Here is a 20,745-nt window from a genome sequence, read left to right on the forward strand (position 1 = left end):
TGAGATTCAGGCTCAGTAAGTCATCTTGTCAGTATATTGAGATACAGGCTCAGTAAGTTATCTTGTATGTATATTGAGATTCAGCCTCAGTAAGTCATCTTGTCAGTATATTGAGATACAGGCTCAGTAAGTCATCTTGTCAGTATATTGAGATTCAGGCTCAGTAAGTCAGCTTGTCAATATATTGAGATTCAGGCTCAGTAAGTCATCTTGTCAGTATATTGAGATACAGGCTCAGTAAGTCATCTTGTCAGTATATTGAGATACAGGCTCAGTAAGTCAGCTTGTATGTTTATTGAGATTCAGGCTCAGTAAGTCATCTTGTCAGTATATTGAGATACAGGCTCAGTAAGTCATCTTGTCAGTATATTGAGATTCAGGCTTAGTAAGTCATCTTATCAGTGTATTTAAGTTAAATATTTTTCAAGTCATATAAAGCATGGAGATGATACAATATAAGTTTATTTCAGAAGACCTTCTTAAACTTATTACGTACAGTCTGTTTGAGTGCCAGCTACAATTAAAAACTTTAAATTATAGTAATTTTGACTCAAATTTGATATTTGTGTCGGGAAAATTATCTGTTTATCCAATATGATTCAAGATAAAACTGCGCTCTAGTTATGACATATCAATGTTTTAACCAGATGAGACTCAGTGTGAGTTTGTCAACTACTGCTTCACTAATCCGTGTGATAATGGCGGCCAGTGTGTTTCTCAGTATGGCGGCTACATCTGTGCTTGTCTCCCTGGTTACGGAGGACCAACATGTCAGTTTGACATCAATGAGTGTGCCAGTAATCCTTGTCTGAATGGAGGCCAGTGTCTGAATCAGCTCAACAACTACCAGTGTAACTGTCCTGTACCTGGAATTGGAGGTACAGAGTTCTTTCCCTTTCTTTGCATTTAAATAATCAAGAAGTAAATGTTATGTTCAGTTTCATAGGCACAGTCACATTTGATCAACAACTGCCACATTACATTAATGTAATATTCATTTTAAAGTCAAAATTCATAATTGAAGTTTTTTTCTTTTCAAATACAATGTATTGCATTAAAAATATGGGTCTACCATATTATTATTTACTTGAAAATATTGGCCTGAGAAACACAAGATATTTTATTCGGCCAAACAATTTGTGTTATCTTTTGATTGAATTGTAGGTATAAACTGTGAGGACATTAGAGATGACTGTTCCCCAAATCCTTGTAATGTCAGTCATTCTGATCGGTGTGTAGATCTGTTGGATGACTACTACTGTCAGTGCCATCCAGGATACAGAGGGAAGAACTGTGACGTAAGAGAGAGAGAGAGAGAGAGAGAGAGAGAGAGAGCATTTTTTTAAATTTTATTTATCTGTTGGAAACCAATACATTGACATTTGTTTAATTTTCTGTAGTTAGGAGATGTTGATTGCCAGAGTTTTCCATGCCTTCATGGGGGCACTTGTCAGCCCTCAGGTAACTCATTTACCTGTACTTGTAAGTCGGGCTGGGAGGGAGACAGGTGTGAACGTGCAGTGGACAAGTGCTCCTCCTCACCCTGTCAGAATGGAGGACAGTGTGTCAACACCATAGATCAGCATGTTTGTTTGTAAGTTCTTTAGCAATGCCATTCATTAAAGTCCCACAAATTGTTCACCAGTGTATTAAAACCAAATATTTAAATGAAATCCAATTCAGCCTAAGTTGGGATTGTGTTTATTGGGAATACCTTTTTGAACATTACAGATGTGGAAGTGGTAACCTTGGAGACAACTGTGAGATGACCTATGACCTCTGTAGATTAGCCAATCCCTGTGTAGGTCTTGGTAGCAACTGCTCTCTGACCAATGGGGTTATTCAGTGTCAATGTCCGCAAGGTAATAGGTCATGATAAATCTTGCATGAGGAGGTTTTGTCATGAAAGGTTAATGAATGGTTATTAAAAAGTGAATAATTTAAGTTAAGCACTCCTTTATCCAATATCAAAGGTTTTGCTGGATCTGGTTGCCATATTCCTCTGAAATCCTGTGAAAATACTACCTGTCAAAATGGAGGGTCCTGCCAGATTTCCAATGGAACAGTCCAATGCACCTGTGTTCCAGGTAACGCCAAACCACTGTCTAAGAAATGAGAATTGTGTGTTATGGTAACATCTGAGTATAATGATAAACTCCATTGATGAATACATGTATTAAGTTATCTGAAATAGAATTAAGTTTTGAAAAATATGCAGGACAATTTCTTTATTTAATTAAAATAGACTCATTCATTAGGAAATATCAGAGAATAGTTGATTGATGTATATGAATTTTAAAATTGAGACTGCAAGGGGCAAAAAGAATCAGTTAGTTAAGCTATTGTAATTTACTGTAAAAAATATTTGGTTCAGGGTACACAGGGTCCCTGTGTGAGGCGGACATTGATGAGTGTGTCTCAGCGATCTGTCCAGCCAACTCCCAGTGTGTGGATGGTGTCAACTCTTTCTCCTGTGTGTGTCAAGAGGGCAAGATTGGAGAGATGTGTGATAAAGGTTGGAGACAGTGACATCAAGCATGAATTATGCAATTATGTTGTATTAATTTTAATCAAAATTATATGGCTTATATGTGGGATCAATAGAGGTTCATGTATTACACTAATTTTTAAGGTACCATTTTCTTGTTGCTTCTTTACACATTTTTTTTTAATTTAAAGTTATCCATGGAATAATAGCCACAATATAAAAATCTCAGGTGAATATAACATTTTTTTCTAGATGTGAGATACACATTTGACTTGGTAATTGAATCCAGCACGGGCTGTAGCTCTAGAGATGAAGTGAGACCAGAGTCTGCTCTGTTCCCCCTTGGTACCTCCCAGTTCTCTGTCTCCCTCTGGCTGCGATTCACAGACAGAGCTAGGCCTGGGCCTATCATCTCCTTGTACACACTCCGGTAAGACCAAATGGCTTCTTATACATGTATTAGAGAAACCTGAATGTTTGTTTTCCTTACTTTTGTCCCCAGATTTAGTTTAGATTTATGACTTTGAATCTTAAAGAAATACAAAGCATCGAAGTAGACAAAGTCTGGAAAAGAAGATTGAGCTAATATACTAAATGTGGTATAAATCATTGAGCTTGAAAAACATTGAATTTTCATAACTATGATTCTGATAATGAGAAATAGGATGACCATACTATAGAGTATAGATATAAAGTTAAGAGTTTTACCTTTTAGTCTTATCTATAGAGTTTTTTTCTGATATTTGTAGGGATGAAAGTTCTGTCCCTGTGGAGTTACTGGAGATTAGGTTCAGTGGAACAGCCATCACCATTGGATCCACAGCAGTGTACCTCTCTCATGGTTCTAAGGTATACCTGTATATAACTTTAATATTATTATTATCTCTCATTATTGTGTTATAAATAAAACTATCATCTCTTTAAGAGTCCACATTTATAAACAAAACTGTATCAAATCTTGTATTACTAATTATTTATTATTTGATTTTTTATAGGGCGGGCGAGGGGTATAAATTTTTAAGACACTATGACATCTTTGGCATTTATGTCATGAATGAAGCATCCTTTACTTTCTTGCTTTACCAGAATATAATGGATGGACTTTGGCATCATGTTGCTGTGACCTGGACTGCTCTAGATGCTACTGATCCTGCCTTTCCAAAGGGGATAGTGACCCTTTTCATTGATAACCAGGTTGTAGCGAAGCAAGAGGACTTTGCAACAGGAATGCAACTTCCGCCATTGTAAGTTCTTTCTGTGACTCCCTTTCCCTTTCCTTTTGCCATCAGCTCGTCTTTTTCATTTCTCCTTCTCTTTCTGCTTGAAATCTAAATGAGAAATAGGAACCAGACCTTTCTTGTTAGACTATGGAATCGTTTGAATATGTGGTGGCTCTATTTTCGAGGTATTCATGGGCAGCCCTCCCCCCATGAATTTACATCCTCAACAGAAATAAAGAGTCATCTTTCTTACTGAAACTAAAAAACTGACGCATCCATGAAATTACATCCCCATGAATAAGCGAAAAATCCCACAATCCATGAAAATTGGCCCCCATGAATTTAAATGAATCTACAGTACTCATTTTCTGTTATCAGGGGTTGGTTGATTGTTGGAGGAAGATATGACCAATCCAGCAACACCATCTACAGAGGAAATGCTTTCATTGGTCGTCTGAGTCAGCTACATCTGACAAAGTCGGACCTTAGGACAGAGATACCAAATCTCTATAACAACATAAGCTATGTACCCAGTCAGCTGATTCACAAGCCAATCACAGATATTCTGGAAAATAGACGAGTGTTTGTGGACTACCAGAGCCAGTTACTTGGTTCAGTTTGCAGAACGATTAATAACTGTGCCCAGGAGTTTGATGGTATGCATGTTGTATTTTGTCAATCTTTGCTTACTTTTACAGTAATTAACAAGATTGAAGATTGGCTTCAGTGAATAGATTGTGCCTGTATTTCCAGCTTCTCGCTACCTGTCTGCTAGGCACTGTCCTGATGATCAGCTGACTGTCACTGATCGGGCGGCTCCACCCACCTGGATAGAAGCTGCTTATACGAACACTACACAGGTCAAATACACGCAACGTTCTGGAGGTTTAGTCATTTTACTTTTAATTCATTTTATTCAACTTAAGATTTATCAAAATGATACCTATATAGAGACTTTAATAGATAAATATTAGATAAATATGTTTTCTTGATGATAGAAAAGAGGTTACCATGGGGGTTCTATGAAATTTCTTCGGCTGGATTTGATGCCAGCGGAAATGCTGCAGTGTGCTCCTTTGTGCTGTATAATCGCAGTAAGATTTCCAGGTTTTTCATAGCTCATATTTCAATATAGTTCCAATATAGTTAAGAGACATTCACAAATTGTGACTCTTTTGAGAAAGAAATTTTGGCAATGATAACTTAAAAAAAAATACATTTTTATTCTGTTGGCTATTGAATCTTTTACCATGTCTTTTTTTATTTTAGGAGCTGCATGCAGGCATATTTTCCCCAGTGCTCCGTTTAAGGGAGATAAATCTTGCACCTTGGTGAGTAAGGGAGAGAGGTGTTCTACAATGTGTTCACTGTCTGACCACATAATCAGCCGACCTGGACCCAAGTACTACAGCTGTGGCATGTACAATCTGTATGACTCACCCAGCCGACTTCATCCTTTTGTTCTGCCCCCATGTGCAGGTATGTAAATGTGTCATATACTCCGACGTTGACCAAAATAAAAAGTTTGACTAAAAATTTGGAGCAATTTAATTATAAGGAAGTTGTTTATTCTCTATCAGTCAAAATAAGTGGGTTATAACCGATAATAGAAATATTTGCTCCTTCAAAGAAAAATGAAAGACATAAAAAAGGATGAATATACATGTATATGATGCAAAATATATGAAGGAGTATTTGTATTGTTTGTTACAATAAAACTATTATTTGTGAATTGTATGTGATTAAAATATATTATTTCTTTTTTACATACCTTTAAGCTTTCACAAGCAGACTGGTGGACATGACTATGAGGGTGGAGCTATTGTTGACAGAACAATGTGACCAGGCTCGCGACTACGTGACATCACTGGCTAGGTCCCGCCTCTCTACGATTAGTGTACTGTGGGGGCAGGGACTGTGCGGTCAGAGTACATGTTCCAATGTCAGTGTCATCTGTCCGTCAAATCCAGCAGGTGCCCCCTCCCTCACAGCTGTCTTCTCCTCCATCAGGTTAGAAGACACAGCCCAATTTATTATCAATTTAAGTCCATGGAAGCTCTATTTTTAAAAAAGCTATTTTTGATTTCACATTTTGTTAAATGTTTGCAAAATTAAAATTGCAAAATTTTGCAGTGTATTTTTCTGTGTTTATTCAAAATTTTATTTTTAGGATAAATTTTAAGACCTAGAGGTTGGGGACTTGAAAGCAATAATAATAATGGATTCATAGTTAAGGAATATGTTAAGTTTTGAATAATGAACATGCTGTATGACTCCAGTGTATATACATACGGTAAATAGATGAAGCAACGCGAAAAAACATTTCAGTGGACTCGAGGATCATTGCCATTGTTAGACTTAATTGATCTCCTTACGAAGAAGAACTTAACAAATCATACCTTAAAATTTTAGGTAGATCTGATGGTCAATCAATAATGTTTCTTTGTAGTGAATATCTTACAAACGATCAGTCACAAACTTCCCATGTGAGAGAGGTTCTAATGACGGAGTTAGCAGACAAGCACACTTTTGACTTTCAGGTACTGTTTAATGACAAGTTTGTAAATTTCAAAAGGTGGCACATTTAACAGAGACATAAATAACAGAGATTGGCAACTGATTCAAATCTCGCAAAATCCTGCAGTCCCTTTTGTAAAGTATTCCCAGTTTAAATCAGTAGATCTTTCTAATAAACAATTACATCGAAATATAAACAGCTAAAACCTATTACCGAAACATTCAAAATAATATACTTTCATGAGTTTATGTCTTATAAACAATATTAAAAGAGGAGTTTTAGGAGGCAATTGGCTACCAGTTGTCTGAGATTTCGCCGACGTTTTATAGCTGGCCAATATATTTTCTATAAATTAATCTTATTTTTCAATTTTTTGTTTCAAAAATGTCTAAAACCTATGCACATTTTTCATAAAAACAATATTTTTGGTTTAAGATTATTATCTCAGTTTACTAATATGTAGTTCTCATAGTAAGGTTGGTCCCGTAACATTTTCAACAACAAAACACGCTAATGGCGGAATTGCCAATCTCTTTTACTTATGTCTCTGGTATTATTAACAATCCAGTTCACTGAAGAGAAAATGTGAGAATAAATTTTGTTTTATTTATAAAGAGTGTAGTACACTGTTATTTTGAAAGTGAATCTGTTTCATGTTTTGTTATAGCAATCTGATTAAAATCAGCTGTTCTGATACGCTACCGCTCTCGAACGGTAGCATATCAGAACAGCTTATTTTAATCAGATTGTTGTTATAGTTGTTAGATAGGTACATATTTTTATTCTGTTTTCATGTTGTTGTAGACTTCCAGCCCTATCTTGTCTTCCATACAGTTTGGTATTGTGTCAGTCTGTCCTAGAGGTCAGCAGCTCGTGGGAAGTCTCTGTGGTATCTAATTTTGCTTTAGGAATAAACAAGATTTGTTATTTCATTTCAAAAAAATTTGAGTAGGACAGTTTTCATACTTTTAGTCCAGATTTACCACATTATCTTTTTAAAGATGAAGTATAAAGGCATTGTGTATAGATTAATGTGTATCCAACCTTAGATTTTAAATTGTGAAGTTTCCCCCTCTTTCATGTTTTAACAATTTAACAGTTATAATTGGTTCTTTTTCCAGTGCTCTGTAGTGTGGGTACCTTCTATAACACCACCTCTAGACAGTGTCAGCTTTGTCCTGTGGGGCAGTACCAAGACAGGGAGGGTCAGTTCTCCTGTAAATCCTGTCCCTCCTCCCCACAAGCAACCACTACCTACCAGCCAGGGGCGCAGAGCATCTTCAGTTGTAAAGGTGTGTGTGTATGGAAATTAAAGAAGAGTAGAATGGCTGTTGTTAATCTGTATCAATTAAATAAACTGATTTTAAAATGGTATAAATTGCATGTAGATTCACTCTAACTTGGTGTCTACAGCTTTGCAGCTATGGTCAAACTCTGCTGCATTGAAAAGGGGAATAACTCTGTTTGCCAAGTTTCATGATTAGAATATCTTATTCAAAAACTTACTGGCGAGTCAAGCGGAGAGAACAAGGAGGTTATGAAATGAATTCAAATATAATGTACCGCTATAATGAAATTTTACTAAGCCTCAATTTATTTATGAGAACAAAACCAATTTTTCAAAAATAGGAAAGTTTTAACGACTTAATTGCTACCATTTAGAAAACATTTGAAATAAAGAATTGCCTTAGATATTGGCTACATATGATTTATTTTAAGAATGACAAGATATTTACCAGCCGGGTTTTGACCCCCCCCCCCAAAAAAAAAAGAAGAAAAAAAGAAAAAATCTTTCTTAAATCCTTAATTTCTTTAAAACAATTTTAAAATCATTTCCTTATTTTGGCATTGATTTTAATTATAGAATCCTGTGTCTCTGGCTCTTATTACAACCTCACCACTGGTTTCTGTCAGCAATGTCCCCTGGGATACTTCCAAGAGAACTCTGGGAACTTCCATTGCTCTCCTTGCAATGTGGACAAAAGCACGGCATATACTGGGTCAAAGCAACGGTCTTCCTGTGTTGGTATGTGCATGTATATTGGTATATGTTCTATGAAAACCCATGAATAACATAGATATTGAAAGAGTCCTTAATAAGCAAATTTTTGTTTACTCACATATGCATCGTTTTTTATGCTTAAAGGGTAAAAACCTTTTCTTCTGCCCCAACAGTCACATTGTCAGTTTTGAATTGAATATAGACTCCTCTTAAAACAGTCAAAAAGCATTCCATGTTAATTCAAAAGGGGGTGGGAATCGTCTACCATTGTGATTGAGCAAAAATAATCACCTTACATTGGCTGAACTGATTATTTTTTCTGGGTATTTTCAAACAGTTTATGTTAATTTAGTTAGATTATATACTTTAGAGCATATGTATTAATAAAGTTATTATTCATTATATCCGAAAAAGAAAAAATGAGTGTATCAATACTCTGAAATAATCAAGTCTGACACCCAGTGACTTTTGATTTTATTTTATTTTAATGACAGTACATCACCACATGGTGATTTCAACCCATTGTGTTTATATTGCCAAATATTGGTGTATATCTCAGTATCTCAATGGATAAAGCATGGACACACAGATCCAAAGTTCAAATACAGCAGGGACCTTTGTTTTTGTGAATAGCGATTAATTTATATAAATTGATTTCCCCCCCCCCCCCCCCCCCCCCCCGAACTGAGCCATTTCTTTTGTCAGTTTCAATTTGAATACCTACATGTACCTAGTCCTTGTTACACCCGTTGGCACATAGGGCAAGGACTAGGGATTTCCATTCTTCTCTGTTATTGGCTATCCTTTCCGCTTCTCCCCAAGTAAGGTCCATGTCCTTAAGTTCAATTTAAATGCATACTAGAATTCCATATTTAAGGAATATAGAAGTTTTTTGTTTGTATCCGAAACTTCTCCAAAAGGTGTGGAGGACTCTTAATATGACACTGATTTCTTCTGAATTCTTTGTCATATATACACATGTATAAGCCAATGGCTGGACATCTAGAATCTTTTTTTGTTCGGATGGCCTAACTCACAGCTGGTAATGACATAAATATCAGTTGGCAATTAGGAGATGTCACTTTCATAGTAAAAGTTTTTTCAAGTTTATTGATCATTACCTGATCAAGAAATGCCAAGCTGATGACATTTAAGCAAATATAATTGAAACTTAATGGTTGAATGATAAACTACAGACTATCAACCAATAGTCAACCTGACTGACCATTGACCCAATCATGCATCTACTTGATGAAGCAATTGGATTACAAATGAAATATAATGAAATTTTCATTGGATACTTGAAAGAATTTGGGCTAGATGGTTAATTACAGTCTCCATATAGCCACCCCCCCCCATATTAGTGCATGGTATACTTTGATCAATCCTTGTAAATAAAACATGTTTTAAAAATTGTTGAGATTTGATAGTCAATCAATACATGCATGCTTTCTTGCTAATGATGAAGGTAGTTTGCTTTATAAATTCTTTATCATTACTGTCAATATAAAAAAAATATTTTAAGTAATTCGATCCGCAAAGAAAACCAAAACAGCAACCCACCCCCCCCCCAAAAAATGAGAAGTATTAAAATTGGAAAAAATTCAAATCCAACATCTATTAAAACCATAGTTGATCGAGAGCTGTAGACAAATATTAAAGGAACTTGAAACCAGTTTGCCGAGTCCGCTGAATCTATAAGTCTTGATGAACAAAAGCTTTTTTTATTTAAACAAAAATAACTTTGAAATACCAACATCCTCACAATACAGAAATTGTTCCCAGTGTGGCCAATGATCAATAAACAGATTACCTTTAATAATTACCCGAGAACAATCCAAGCATAGCTGTAGTGTGGTCAATGAAGTGTAACCGGTTGACATGTTTAATCATGCTTGATTTGCTTAACAGCAATGTTTGGGTCTCCTGTGTGCTATTGTTAACTCTCAAGGCTGGCATAGTGAGGGAAATAGCATGCATTACAGTGATATGTGTTGCTAATTTGCCAGTGAAATTGATAAAAGAGACATTTAATATTCTGTGGGTTTATTCTCAGTGACTGTAAGTGTATACTTAGTATTGCATTTTGAAATATCTGAATGAAATATTAATCTTCATTATGGGATTAGGATAATTAATGGCTGCATGTTATAAGCTCTATGATTGTCAAAATATTTCATAGAGGAAGTGAAAATAGGTGATGTCTATATTAAACATTGACATCGGGACACAGCACTGTATTTTGCGTGAGGTTGTGTTGACACAATTGCCATGGTAATGTAATATTGATTGAGTGCTGTGGTCCTTGGAGATGGATGTTGGACAGCATGTTTTTCATGAATCCTGTCACATTTACCTATTGGCAATGATTAATATCAATATGATGGTGGTAACATATAAAAAATTTTATTGATTTTCTTTTGGAGAATGTTCATTGTAAAGTATACTATCGAATTGGAATGAATGAAAGGATGTCTCTTAAAATTTAAAGGGATGAAATTCATTTAATGACATAATAGGTATAATGTCAAACTTTTGACATATTTTTCCACAACTTTGTCAGTTGATAAATCAGGTTTGACAATTGCGAGATAACATATTACGTAAATTTGCATAAATCGCAAGCTTAGAACTGATAGTTATTTAGGGAATCAATAAATTTTTTGATAGACAATTTAAAGAACTTGATACTTGAACTGCACCAAGCTCAAAAAATAGTTGCCAAGTTAAAATAAAAGAGCAGTAATTATGCTCAGAACTAGATTGAGAATTGACCATTTACTTATATATTTTTATAAATTTGTTATTGTATTTAACACATACCAATTGTAAACATATTCTATTTTCACATACAAATGTGTTATTATATATTAAAGATTATTTATTTCAAGACTTCTGGGTTTGGGTTTTGACGAGAAAAATAATTCAGTTTATGACATGCATTTAAAATCCCTTGATTTTCCCCCTCCCCCATTCCATTTAACATATCTATTCTCTGAGCTGGAGGTTTTGTGTTCCAATTTGTGTGTATTATTATAGCTATATAAGTCTATAGAGTCTATAGGGAGAATAGATCTAGTTAAATCTCCAAAGAATGTATGGCTTTAGTAATTAAAATTACCGGTTACTCTGGCATTTACAGTATGAAATGTTGATGCATGCATGACTACCAGGGCTACCCATTATGCATACAATATCAAAAAGAGATTGTGTTTGTATGACGTATGAGGAAGGGGGGGGGTGTACAATTATACATGGGGGAAGAGGGTAAGGTACACTTGTAAACTCACTTTCAGTGTTTTGATCTTGATGTGAAAATACAAGCATAAGATATTACTCTTTCTATGTAATATGCAGGATAGAATTGCATTTACAATACCCATGTATTTATTTAGTTAAAACACATATTAATTTTAATGTTTAATGAACACTTTTCTTTCCCCCCAGCATATTCCTTGGCTGTAACCACTGCAGAAACACCAAGTGAGAGTACCAATATAAAATGAACACTTGTTTAAAAAATTCATTTAAAAAGCTACTGGATCAATTTTTGCAAATAAGTTTTCATGGTCGATTAAAAAGATAAATGGTATTTTGATACATGTTTTGGAATTAACAAAATACATTTATTAAAAAAAAACAAATTAACTCTTCATAAGTGAAGAAAAATTTAATGATTTTATTTTTGATTGATAAATTATTTTATTATGTATGCTTGTAAACCAAACTTGAGAGTAATTTTGAAGAGTTAACTTTCTAGATGTAGGAAAGAGCACCAATATGGAGGATGAAGGGTTTTCCACTGCTGTAGCCATCTCCATTGTCATCGGAATCATCATCTTCATCCTAGCTGTTGTTTTACTAGTTCTTTTCTTTTGCAAAGAGAGAGGTAAAAAGTTTTCCCTTTTTCACCTTTTTAGAAATTTTTTTTTATTTGATTTGATTTCTATACCATTTGAATAATCCATTTATCATACCATGCTGAAAATTTTTAATTAAGAAAGTAGACATTCCAAGAAGTGGACAAACCAGTCTATTGTGACAATATTATTGTATAACCCTCAGTCATTAGAATCATCATCTTTATTCTTGCTGTTGTTTTACTTGTTCTTTTATTTTGGAAAGAAAGTAGAAATAAATAAATGGACAAAAATGTACAGTGTCTTGTCATACACTGACTAAGTTTTAAAATTTTTCATTCATTTTTAAAAAAACTTTAAACATATGATTTAAGATCAAAAGTAAATTTACTATTGTGTTCATTTGTTGTACAGCACATCTTGCATTAAAACATTGAAAATCATATACTTCATAACATTATGGAATAATGCTCTCACCACTTTACCACCAAGTCATCAAGCCTCCAAATTCATTAATGATAAACATTACATTAATAAAACACTGTGGTTTTGCAACATATATTTATAAAGTGCAACAGATAGTCCACTTGCTGAGGAGTGGATTGCATTATTTATCCATTAGAGTTTTATTTGAGTTTTTATTTTGATTACTTTTCATTATTTTAGTCTCTAGATTATTATGTTCATTGTCAGGTAAATTTGGTAGCAATTAGAGGATAAATGTAGAATGAAACAGAATAATTTCCTTCTTTTTGTCGACTTTCGTTCCACTGACTCTTTATTAGTGATCTTTTTCCAATGTGTTTTAGAGAATCTATAAAGTCTTAAGAGTCTTTTTTTAGTGTCCTTAATCTTTCTTATATTTCATACAAGCATTTTTTATGACGGACACATAGCATGTTGTGTATAACGCTATACATTCCCTGAATAGGGAAAGTACTGGTAGATCATTTCTAAAGCAAGTTTTAGTAGACTTTCATGTAGATTTATTTGCACCACTCTGAATCCCATATACATAAAGCACACAAAAAATTAAATCTCTAATTCAAACACTGCTGAGTCTATGTCCATATTTGTATTGTGCTGGCTAGTGATGGAAAACAAATTCAACTTGAAAGTTTAGACTGAAGCAATCTATCATTTTATGACCGTATATTTCAGTTGAATAAAAAATTTGTATATTTTTGAAAAGGTCATTTATGACTTGAAATTTAGGCGTCTAAATTGTTTATTATAAAAGACCAGTCCTTTTGTTCACTTTAATTGATATGACATTGGGTTTTAAAGCCAGATCTTTTAGTCCAAACAGTTGATGTACTAGTCCTTCCACCCCCTAGACATTACTGAATTAACAGAACACTCTAGCATATTAGCATTTAACAGATTTTACTGGGCTGTTGTAAATTAAGTTACATTTTTGTTGTTAAACTGGCCATAATTTAGTATTTTGTAGGTGTATATAGGTTTAATGTACAGTAGCTATTTATAATCAGACAGCACAAAGTATCTTTTTAGAAAATTCTGAAAAAAAAAATCTTCTTTTTTCCTAATAGAAAACAATTAATTGATATACTAAATAGGATTGTCAAATCAATTCATTTATAATAATGGGTTGCTTGCTGTTCCAATTAAATTCTTCAGTATGTGGCATAATTTGTTTGCAACTGTGCTGCCTCTTGAATCTTGTGGTTGCACATAGGATATATCAGTCAATCCAAATGTTATATTGGAGTGTAATATTTAGTACCTACAACATTTTTGAAAATATAAAAATTGAACAATAATATTTCTGTGCTCGGTTTAATATTCCATCCTCCAAGTCATAGAGAATTTGATTACTTCTTAATTTAGCATTTGAATATGACATTGCAATGAGTCGAAAGGCCTGAGAGTAACTATTTTGATATGATTTATTTTGTCAGTGCCTTGCTTTGGTCAAAATGATGTCATACCTGAAGGCACCACCCCATGGAAGTATGTGAACAGATATGGAGATACAAGCTTGAAGTTTGTGAGTTATAATTTGCAAGACTTGAGGAGACGCAATAGGCGAAAGCGAGTGGAGCGACATCCAGTTCAGTATGGACCTGATGTGGCCCTGGGATACAATACGGAGGACTCCATAAACTTCAGGGACCTACCAGAGACGATGTGAGTTTAATCTTTAGTAGCATTCCGAACTTACTCCTAGCTTAGCCTATGTCGACCTGCTGATCATGCCATGCATGTGTGGAAAAGAATTGTTTAGTCACAGATATAGTATGTGAGAGAGAGAGAGAGAGAGAGAGAGAGAGAGAGAGAGAGAGAGAGAGAGAGAGAACCAGTTCTAATAATTAAAATATACAAATTTGTGATAAGAAAAGATTCAAGTATTGGAAGAAATATTGTTTAATTTGTGAACAGTTTTCAATTGCAAAAAAATGTGGATGAAAATCTACTTTAACTTTGTAGAACACCAAGACATCTGCCACCCATCTCACACAATATTGAAGCTGACTATGAGAAGCCTAAAAAGAGGAGGAAAAAGAAGAAGAAGAGTGTGTCAGCTGATGGAGAGCCAAGGCCCCTAAAGCCTCTTAAGGGGTCAGGGTTCAAGTCCTCAGCTCCACCTAGTGAGAGTGGATCCCACAAACGGGAAAGGGGAGACAATCAATATTTAGATGCTGTGTACACTGAAACACATAATGGGAACATTTTAAAGATAGATTCTGACAATGAAGATTACAGATGAAAGTAATTTAGCTTTAGCAGACTTCGCTTTCAAATTTAACCATATCTGAGTGGAAGATGAGTAGTTAAGTCCTACAGCTAGTGCTGTTCCATTGTCTGTTTAAAGTATGAGAGAATGCACTATCCAAGGGTAACTTCTGTAATACATGTACATGTATTGCATCGCAACGAAATACCAGAAGTAGGTTTTATACTTGTACATGTACCGGTATACGGATTTCTTATGTAAGTATTAATATTACCATAGAAATTATTTCTGGTCAGCTTTAAGAATTTATATCGCTTGCATGCTATGTTTCATTGTACAATGAATATGTATTTTAATAGAAAAAATTTATGCAAAACTTTTGATTCAAAATTTGTTTTTACAGGGATAATCAAAACAGAAACCAATGAATACTGTTTTGTTATTAAGTAGATATGAAGAAGTTCTTAATTACATGCAAGGTACAAAATTGAAAATAAAAGACCTAGTGCCTTTAGGCCTGCCACATTCTATGTTTATTTTGTTTTGGGCTTAGAAACTTGTGAATAATTCGTTTGGCTCAAGGTATGTTTCAGATTTGATTTTACACAAATCATGAACATACGTACATTTTTGTTAATCTGCATAATTTCATTTTTTTATACACATTTATAAACGGCTTTTGGAATTGGTTTTATTTACCGGATGTTTTACTGTAAGGATGCATAATAAATGATTTTTGTGAAAATTCTCAGTATGAAATGCCAGCTGTGATACTAGTAAACAATTACAAGTAGATGTAGTGCCAAATCTTCAAACAATATGTAGAAGTGTTTTGTCATATATTAGCTGTTAGTTTGATTTCACTGAACCATGTGGTTTTTTGTTCAGAAAAAAAAATAATGTCTATTTATTTTTGAATATTATTTAAGTATTTTTTTTAAAGTCTTTTTACATGTACTGGATATTTTTCTTCAATATGATCAAGTTTTTTAATATTTTGAAAAATTACTAGTTTGAAAAATATGACAGTCACTCTAATTACCAGGTAAATGGCAGCTTATGTGTGGAAAACGAATACAGCAATTGTGGGTTGTTTTTTTTTTTTAGAATATGTGATGCCTGATATATGTTTAATGTGTTAATACATGTATTGACAAACAGAAAAAACTAATATATTTAAAAGCGATACCTGGTAGCATAGATGCTTAACATTAGAATTTTTCAACAAACTTCTGTCATCATTATTAAGTTGCATGTTACTGTGTATATTACTATAATTGTTTGAAAATGATTGTTATGGGTCTTTTATGGAAACATAACTCTGATTAAAATTTTTATAATTTTTTCTTCTTTCTTATTTTGGTATATACCCGGAAATTATGATCAAGGCAATCAATTTTTATGTATGGTAAACTATCTGTAATTGCTCACTCTCCTATCAGAAGATTTACATGTTAACTGGTGTGCTCTTGAAATGCACTGTAAGGGAAATAACTCTAGTTTATTATCACTGTTTAAATACTGAAGAATTCATTGATCCTCAAGGTCTTCAGAAATTTTAATTCTTGGATTGTTCCCTTGTGTTTAAAAAAAAAAACATTCTTGATATAATATACTTGGATTTCCCTTATATTCCCTGACTTTAATTATCTAGCTGCTGATGATCATCAAGCATTATGTCTGTACTTTGAACCTGCTGCAGCATACGAATTGAAAATTGCTTATGAACATCTTCATTTTCTTTTCAGTTGCAAATGGATTTATAAAAGGAACAGTTAATACTAACTATTTTTCTTTGACACTTATTCTCTAGAATAGGTCTCCTAGAATAGCTAGGTCCTACAGCGCAGTGCATGAGGTGATCTGTATACCTGCTGAGCTAGGAGTTATATATATATATATATATATATCTTGGAAGGTGAAAAAGAGCAATTAAATATATACAATTGTGAGTAAATTGAACCAGGATGAAAACAAAATGGTGGTTTGATATCAATATGTCCAGATATAATGCTATATGATATTATATAAATCTTTATAAACATTTTTGGAATTCTATATCATTTCCATGAAAAACTATGCAGCCTTAATTGAAAACTTTTTAACAAACTAGCTTGGATTTAAATTAGTGCAATTTTTAATATATCAATACTTATTCATATTTGCAAAGCAATCAGCAATGAATTTGATTAAGCAAATGATTCTTCCAACCAAAAAATGCTAAATACGATACAGTCAAAGGTAATACATTTGCTATACTACATAATCACATTGTCTGCCTCAACCATGATTTTAGCTGAAATCATTTGGGAACTGAAAGAAGTATTAATAATTCTATATCATTTGATGTGTGTCTTTGTATCTTGACACTGTAAAAGTTGGTGTCCTCAAAAACATTGACTGAAATCTTCTAATAAATAAAATACCATTAAAACCATTAAAGAATATTATCACTATTTATTTCAATGTTGAATTGAGTGTTTTATAACAATTAATGGTTGACAAATTAAGACATATATAATTGTTATAGTATAGTACCATCATAATTTATTTACTTAACACTGATGAAAGTAAGTGCTTGATGGGGATATTTGACATGTATTGTACATACAGGTAAGATTGATTTATAATAAAGCACTAAACACAGTACATTTCCAAGTTAAAATAAACTTACGGTATATAACATGACTGATTGACATCAATGCAAACTAGAACTGCATTTATTAGAAGAACAAAAAAACCAAAAAACTTCAGGTTGCTATAAAACAAAGCGTAAAAACAAAATTCACAATTAAAAAACATTCAATGACCTAAAAGTCATTCAAAATAGTACTATATGTATGCAAGAACCTTGAATTTTCTCTCCATATGTACTTCTTTGTAAAAGGAACATAAATTGGGCATTTGCCATAGAGCTACCAGTAATCCTCATTGTTCGAAGATTTTTAATCTGTTAAAAGTATGATGAACTTGGCTTAGATTTAAAATCAAGTGTTTGCATAAAACAACAAATAACACATTTATAGGACTAACAAAGTAATAAACTAGACAAAATACATGCAATGTTTTTTTAACAATATAACCATGGCAACAGCCTAACATCACATATGCTTACATCACAAAATGGTGTATAAATAATATTGAAAATCAATACTTGGTATCAAACAATGGTGCAGAAAACCATGAGAAGGTAAATAAATGCTTTGAAACATAAACAGGCATAAATGTAATACGGTATATAAAATTTTTTACTATGCCACTTGAAAAATGTTCTTATAAAGGTGTCTTCATTTTTAATAGACAATCCAAATATTTTTTCTGTTGTGAGTACTAGATTCTTTTCAATATTAAAAAAAAACCTTTCATTTTTACAGCCTTATGCTGCTACTTTTTCTGGTTCCACAGACTTGGGTGATGGCCAGTTAACAGGGGACCTAGCAGCAGTCAGCTGTTGTAACTCAGGCTCTGGAGACCCAATTTTAGGACTTGCTGATTTTACTCTAGAAGCTGGTCTGGGCCAATCTATTGGTGTTTTTGCCCCTAAGCTGGGGGTCTTGGGTCGGTATGAGGGGCTCAAGGGGGCGAGTTTAGGGCTAGCTCGAGTGATGGGCTCAGGGTTTTTGGCACCTGACCTAGAGCCATTGACTGCTACATTGGAGGCAGTGATGGGATCCAGAGGACAGGATGTGATAGGGTCCAGGGGTTTGGGAGGGACACCTTCTAAGCCTTTGTCTGCTTCTCTGTCAGCTTTGATTGGCAGTGGGTCAGGTACCTGTTAAGTGAAATTAAACCACACCTTCAGTCATGTATTTACAATTTAATCAGGATTAGATTAGAAAACAAAATAAATGACACTGTCTGAAGTATCATTAAGAGTCTCATGACTTTTATGCATGTATGCACATTCTTGTTGAAAATCAATAGCAAATGAATATTTTTTTTAACTTGCATACTTGAAAATAAGTAAACAAACACTGCATCATTCCCATGAAAGCAGTCATACATTCTAATTTTGTGCCTACTTTTAACATTCTACCTTTTTTAAAATCAATACCAGCAGTTTGAACTATTTCAGTAAATCAAATAGCATATTAACCAACAACAACTAGTAATCATGTTATTAGCAAATCATGACAGATAAAATCTTACATGGGGCCTTTTTAGTTTTCCTGTGATGATAATATCTCCATCTGTTTTGCATCTCTCCAGTCTGACCTGTGCATGGAATGTCCTGGCTGTGCTGTTCATCATCTTATTACCTATCAAATATCAAATGTCACATATTTCAAGTACTTCCTAAATGATAATTAAAAAAAAACTAGATTTAGCTTTGCACATTTTGAATTGAAAACTGTCCCAAGTTATATGTTGTACTTCAGAGGGCTGGATGATTGCTTGACTTAACACATTAATCACTTTTGGAAGGAGAGCTTTGCATAAAGATATAAGGAAATAGGTAATAAAATAATAATTTTTATTAACTAGATAATAGTTAATGGCCATAAATTTCAAATCTAAATTTTTTGGTCAATCTGATGAGTGTTCACCATGCATCAACCTCCTTAAATAAGAAATATATATATACTTCTTGAATAAAAAAAAACTATAATAATTAATGTATCAATATATGTATGGTTCTAACATTCTATAAATCCAATAAAACCAGTAAAATCTGAACAAGTTCAGTACAGTAGTAGAAAAGTAATGACATTAAGATCACAAACAGGTACCTGGGATATTTAAAGGCATGTCCCATGTTCCCACAAAGTTTCCCCAGGGAGATTCCCTTGACCTTTTTACTCCTGAAAGGAGATGACCTCTGTTGTTGGCAACAATTTGAGTGAACCCATCAAAAGCCCTTGGTCTCTGTAAAAAAAAAAACCCACACAATTTTATGTCAGTTGTTATTGATTAATTCATGTAATTAATTGCAAGGCATAAAATGCTATAAATAAACAACTCCCTCAAAATACTCCCAAAAGCACATTGTTTCAGCACTTAAATAAAATTGTTATTTAATCCTAAAAGTACTATTCAAGATCACACGATAACGTTATTACAGTTTATATTTTTGGCAAGAAATAATCTATTACTTCTTGACTATTCTAGAACATTCAAGTAAACAGGTTGAACAAGATCTTTGTGATATACATGTATACATAACAATTACCAGTTTATTGATGTAAAGAACCTTGCCATTACGTTTAAATACAGTAAACATGATAAAGTAATAAAAAGTTCCACTTGGTATAAGTTCTTACAATTATTTTGCTTTGTATTTAATGTTTGTAATAATATTTGAAGCAATAAAAATGAATTGATGAATTGAATGACTGCCATTGACTTATTTGCCCTAGTTTTGACACTTACTGGTCGAAATTGTTTTGGAACCTCCCAGTTTTGCAAACGATGTGGATCAAATGCCTGGTCATACTGAAAAGGTACAAACAAGCACTTTTGAACACAATGGATTTATAACACACAATTTCAATATGAACTTTGAATGTACATTTTTTTAACTGTATAGGCTATTTAAACTTCCAAGTGCCAGCCTGAGCCTAAATTTAAGATATGCAACCCGAAAGAATTTTAAGCACAATTTTAAGTACAATCCAGCAAGAAAAAAGTCACATTTTAACATTTTCACCTGTCAATATATTTTCCATTCAGATGTAATGCAGCAATAAATTAGCCTAGAGAGATTAACTGCACAGTATGTTATATTTCGCTGCAAGAATGGATGACTTTCCTGTATCATTTTTCTTACCTGGTTAGCGCTAAAATGTAACGACATCACGATAGATTACACGATAACCAAGGATTGAATTACAGGTGATTACACGCGTTACTTCGTCGATATGAACAGACTCCTCTTGTTCAGAGCCACTACCATAACAGAGCTGTCAGGTTGCTAAGGATGTCACAGTTCCGCACACATCGTTTATGACCCGAGAATTTC

The 20,745-nt window shown here is 33.6% G+C and overlaps 2 protein-coding genes across 2 annotated transcripts in view; one reads left to right on the plus strand and one right to left on the minus strand.

Moving 5' to 3' along the window:
- The window catches only part of LOC128155204 (uncharacterized), a 38,476-nt gene extending 23,459 nt beyond the window's left edge, over positions 1-15,017 (plus strand). The window contains exons 36-57 of the mRNA XM_052816802.1: positions 648-878; positions 1,165-1,298; positions 1,401-1,594; positions 1,732-1,862; positions 1,974-2,087; positions 2,375-2,515; positions 2,741-2,918; positions 3,238-3,337; positions 3,575-3,732; positions 4,087-4,364; positions 4,462-4,593; positions 4,707-4,802; positions 4,978-5,187; positions 5,487-5,718; positions 6,158-6,248; positions 7,031-7,115; positions 7,348-7,518; positions 8,091-8,252; positions 11,676-11,711; positions 11,989-12,117; positions 14,011-14,239; positions 14,540-15,017. Coding sequence (XP_052672762.1) covers positions 648-878; positions 1,165-1,298; positions 1,401-1,594; positions 1,732-1,862; positions 1,974-2,087; positions 2,375-2,515; positions 2,741-2,918; positions 3,238-3,337; positions 3,575-3,732; positions 4,087-4,364; positions 4,462-4,593; positions 4,707-4,802; positions 4,978-5,187; positions 5,487-5,718; positions 6,158-6,248; positions 7,031-7,115; positions 7,348-7,518; positions 8,091-8,252; positions 11,676-11,711; positions 11,989-12,117; positions 14,011-14,239; positions 14,540-14,819 — 3,512 coding nt within the window. The 3' untranslated portion in view covers positions 14,820-15,017. The remainder of the gene's footprint in view (positions 1-647; positions 879-1,164; positions 1,299-1,400; positions 1,595-1,731; positions 1,863-1,973; positions 2,088-2,374; positions 2,516-2,740; positions 2,919-3,237; positions 3,338-3,574; positions 3,733-4,086; positions 4,365-4,461; positions 4,594-4,706; positions 4,803-4,977; positions 5,188-5,486; positions 5,719-6,157; positions 6,249-7,030; positions 7,116-7,347; positions 7,519-8,090; positions 8,253-11,675; positions 11,712-11,988; positions 12,118-14,010; positions 14,240-14,539) is intronic.
- Positions 15,018-17,228: 2,211 nt separating this feature from the next.
- Positions 17,229-20,713, minus strand: LOC128156176 (protein Flattop homolog). Its single transcript, XM_052818213.1, has 5 exons — positions 20,554-20,713; positions 20,157-20,219; positions 19,517-19,652; positions 18,936-19,045; positions 17,229-18,558 (listed from the first exon to the last, which is right to left on the minus strand). The coding sequence occupies exons 1-5, from the start codon at positions 20,578-20,580 to the stop codon at positions 18,163-18,165; spliced, it is 732 nt and encodes a 243-aa protein (XP_052674173.1). The 5' UTR covers positions 20,581-20,713; the 3' UTR covers positions 17,229-18,162.
- Positions 20,714-20,745: the final 32 nt, after the last annotated feature.

The sequence above is a fragment of the Crassostrea angulata genome, chromosome 7, assembly GCF_025612915.1.
Source record: "Crassostrea angulata isolate pt1a10 chromosome 7, ASM2561291v2, whole genome shotgun sequence".
Lineage (NCBI taxonomy): Eukaryota > Metazoa > Mollusca > Bivalvia > Ostreida > Ostreidae > Magallana > Magallana angulata.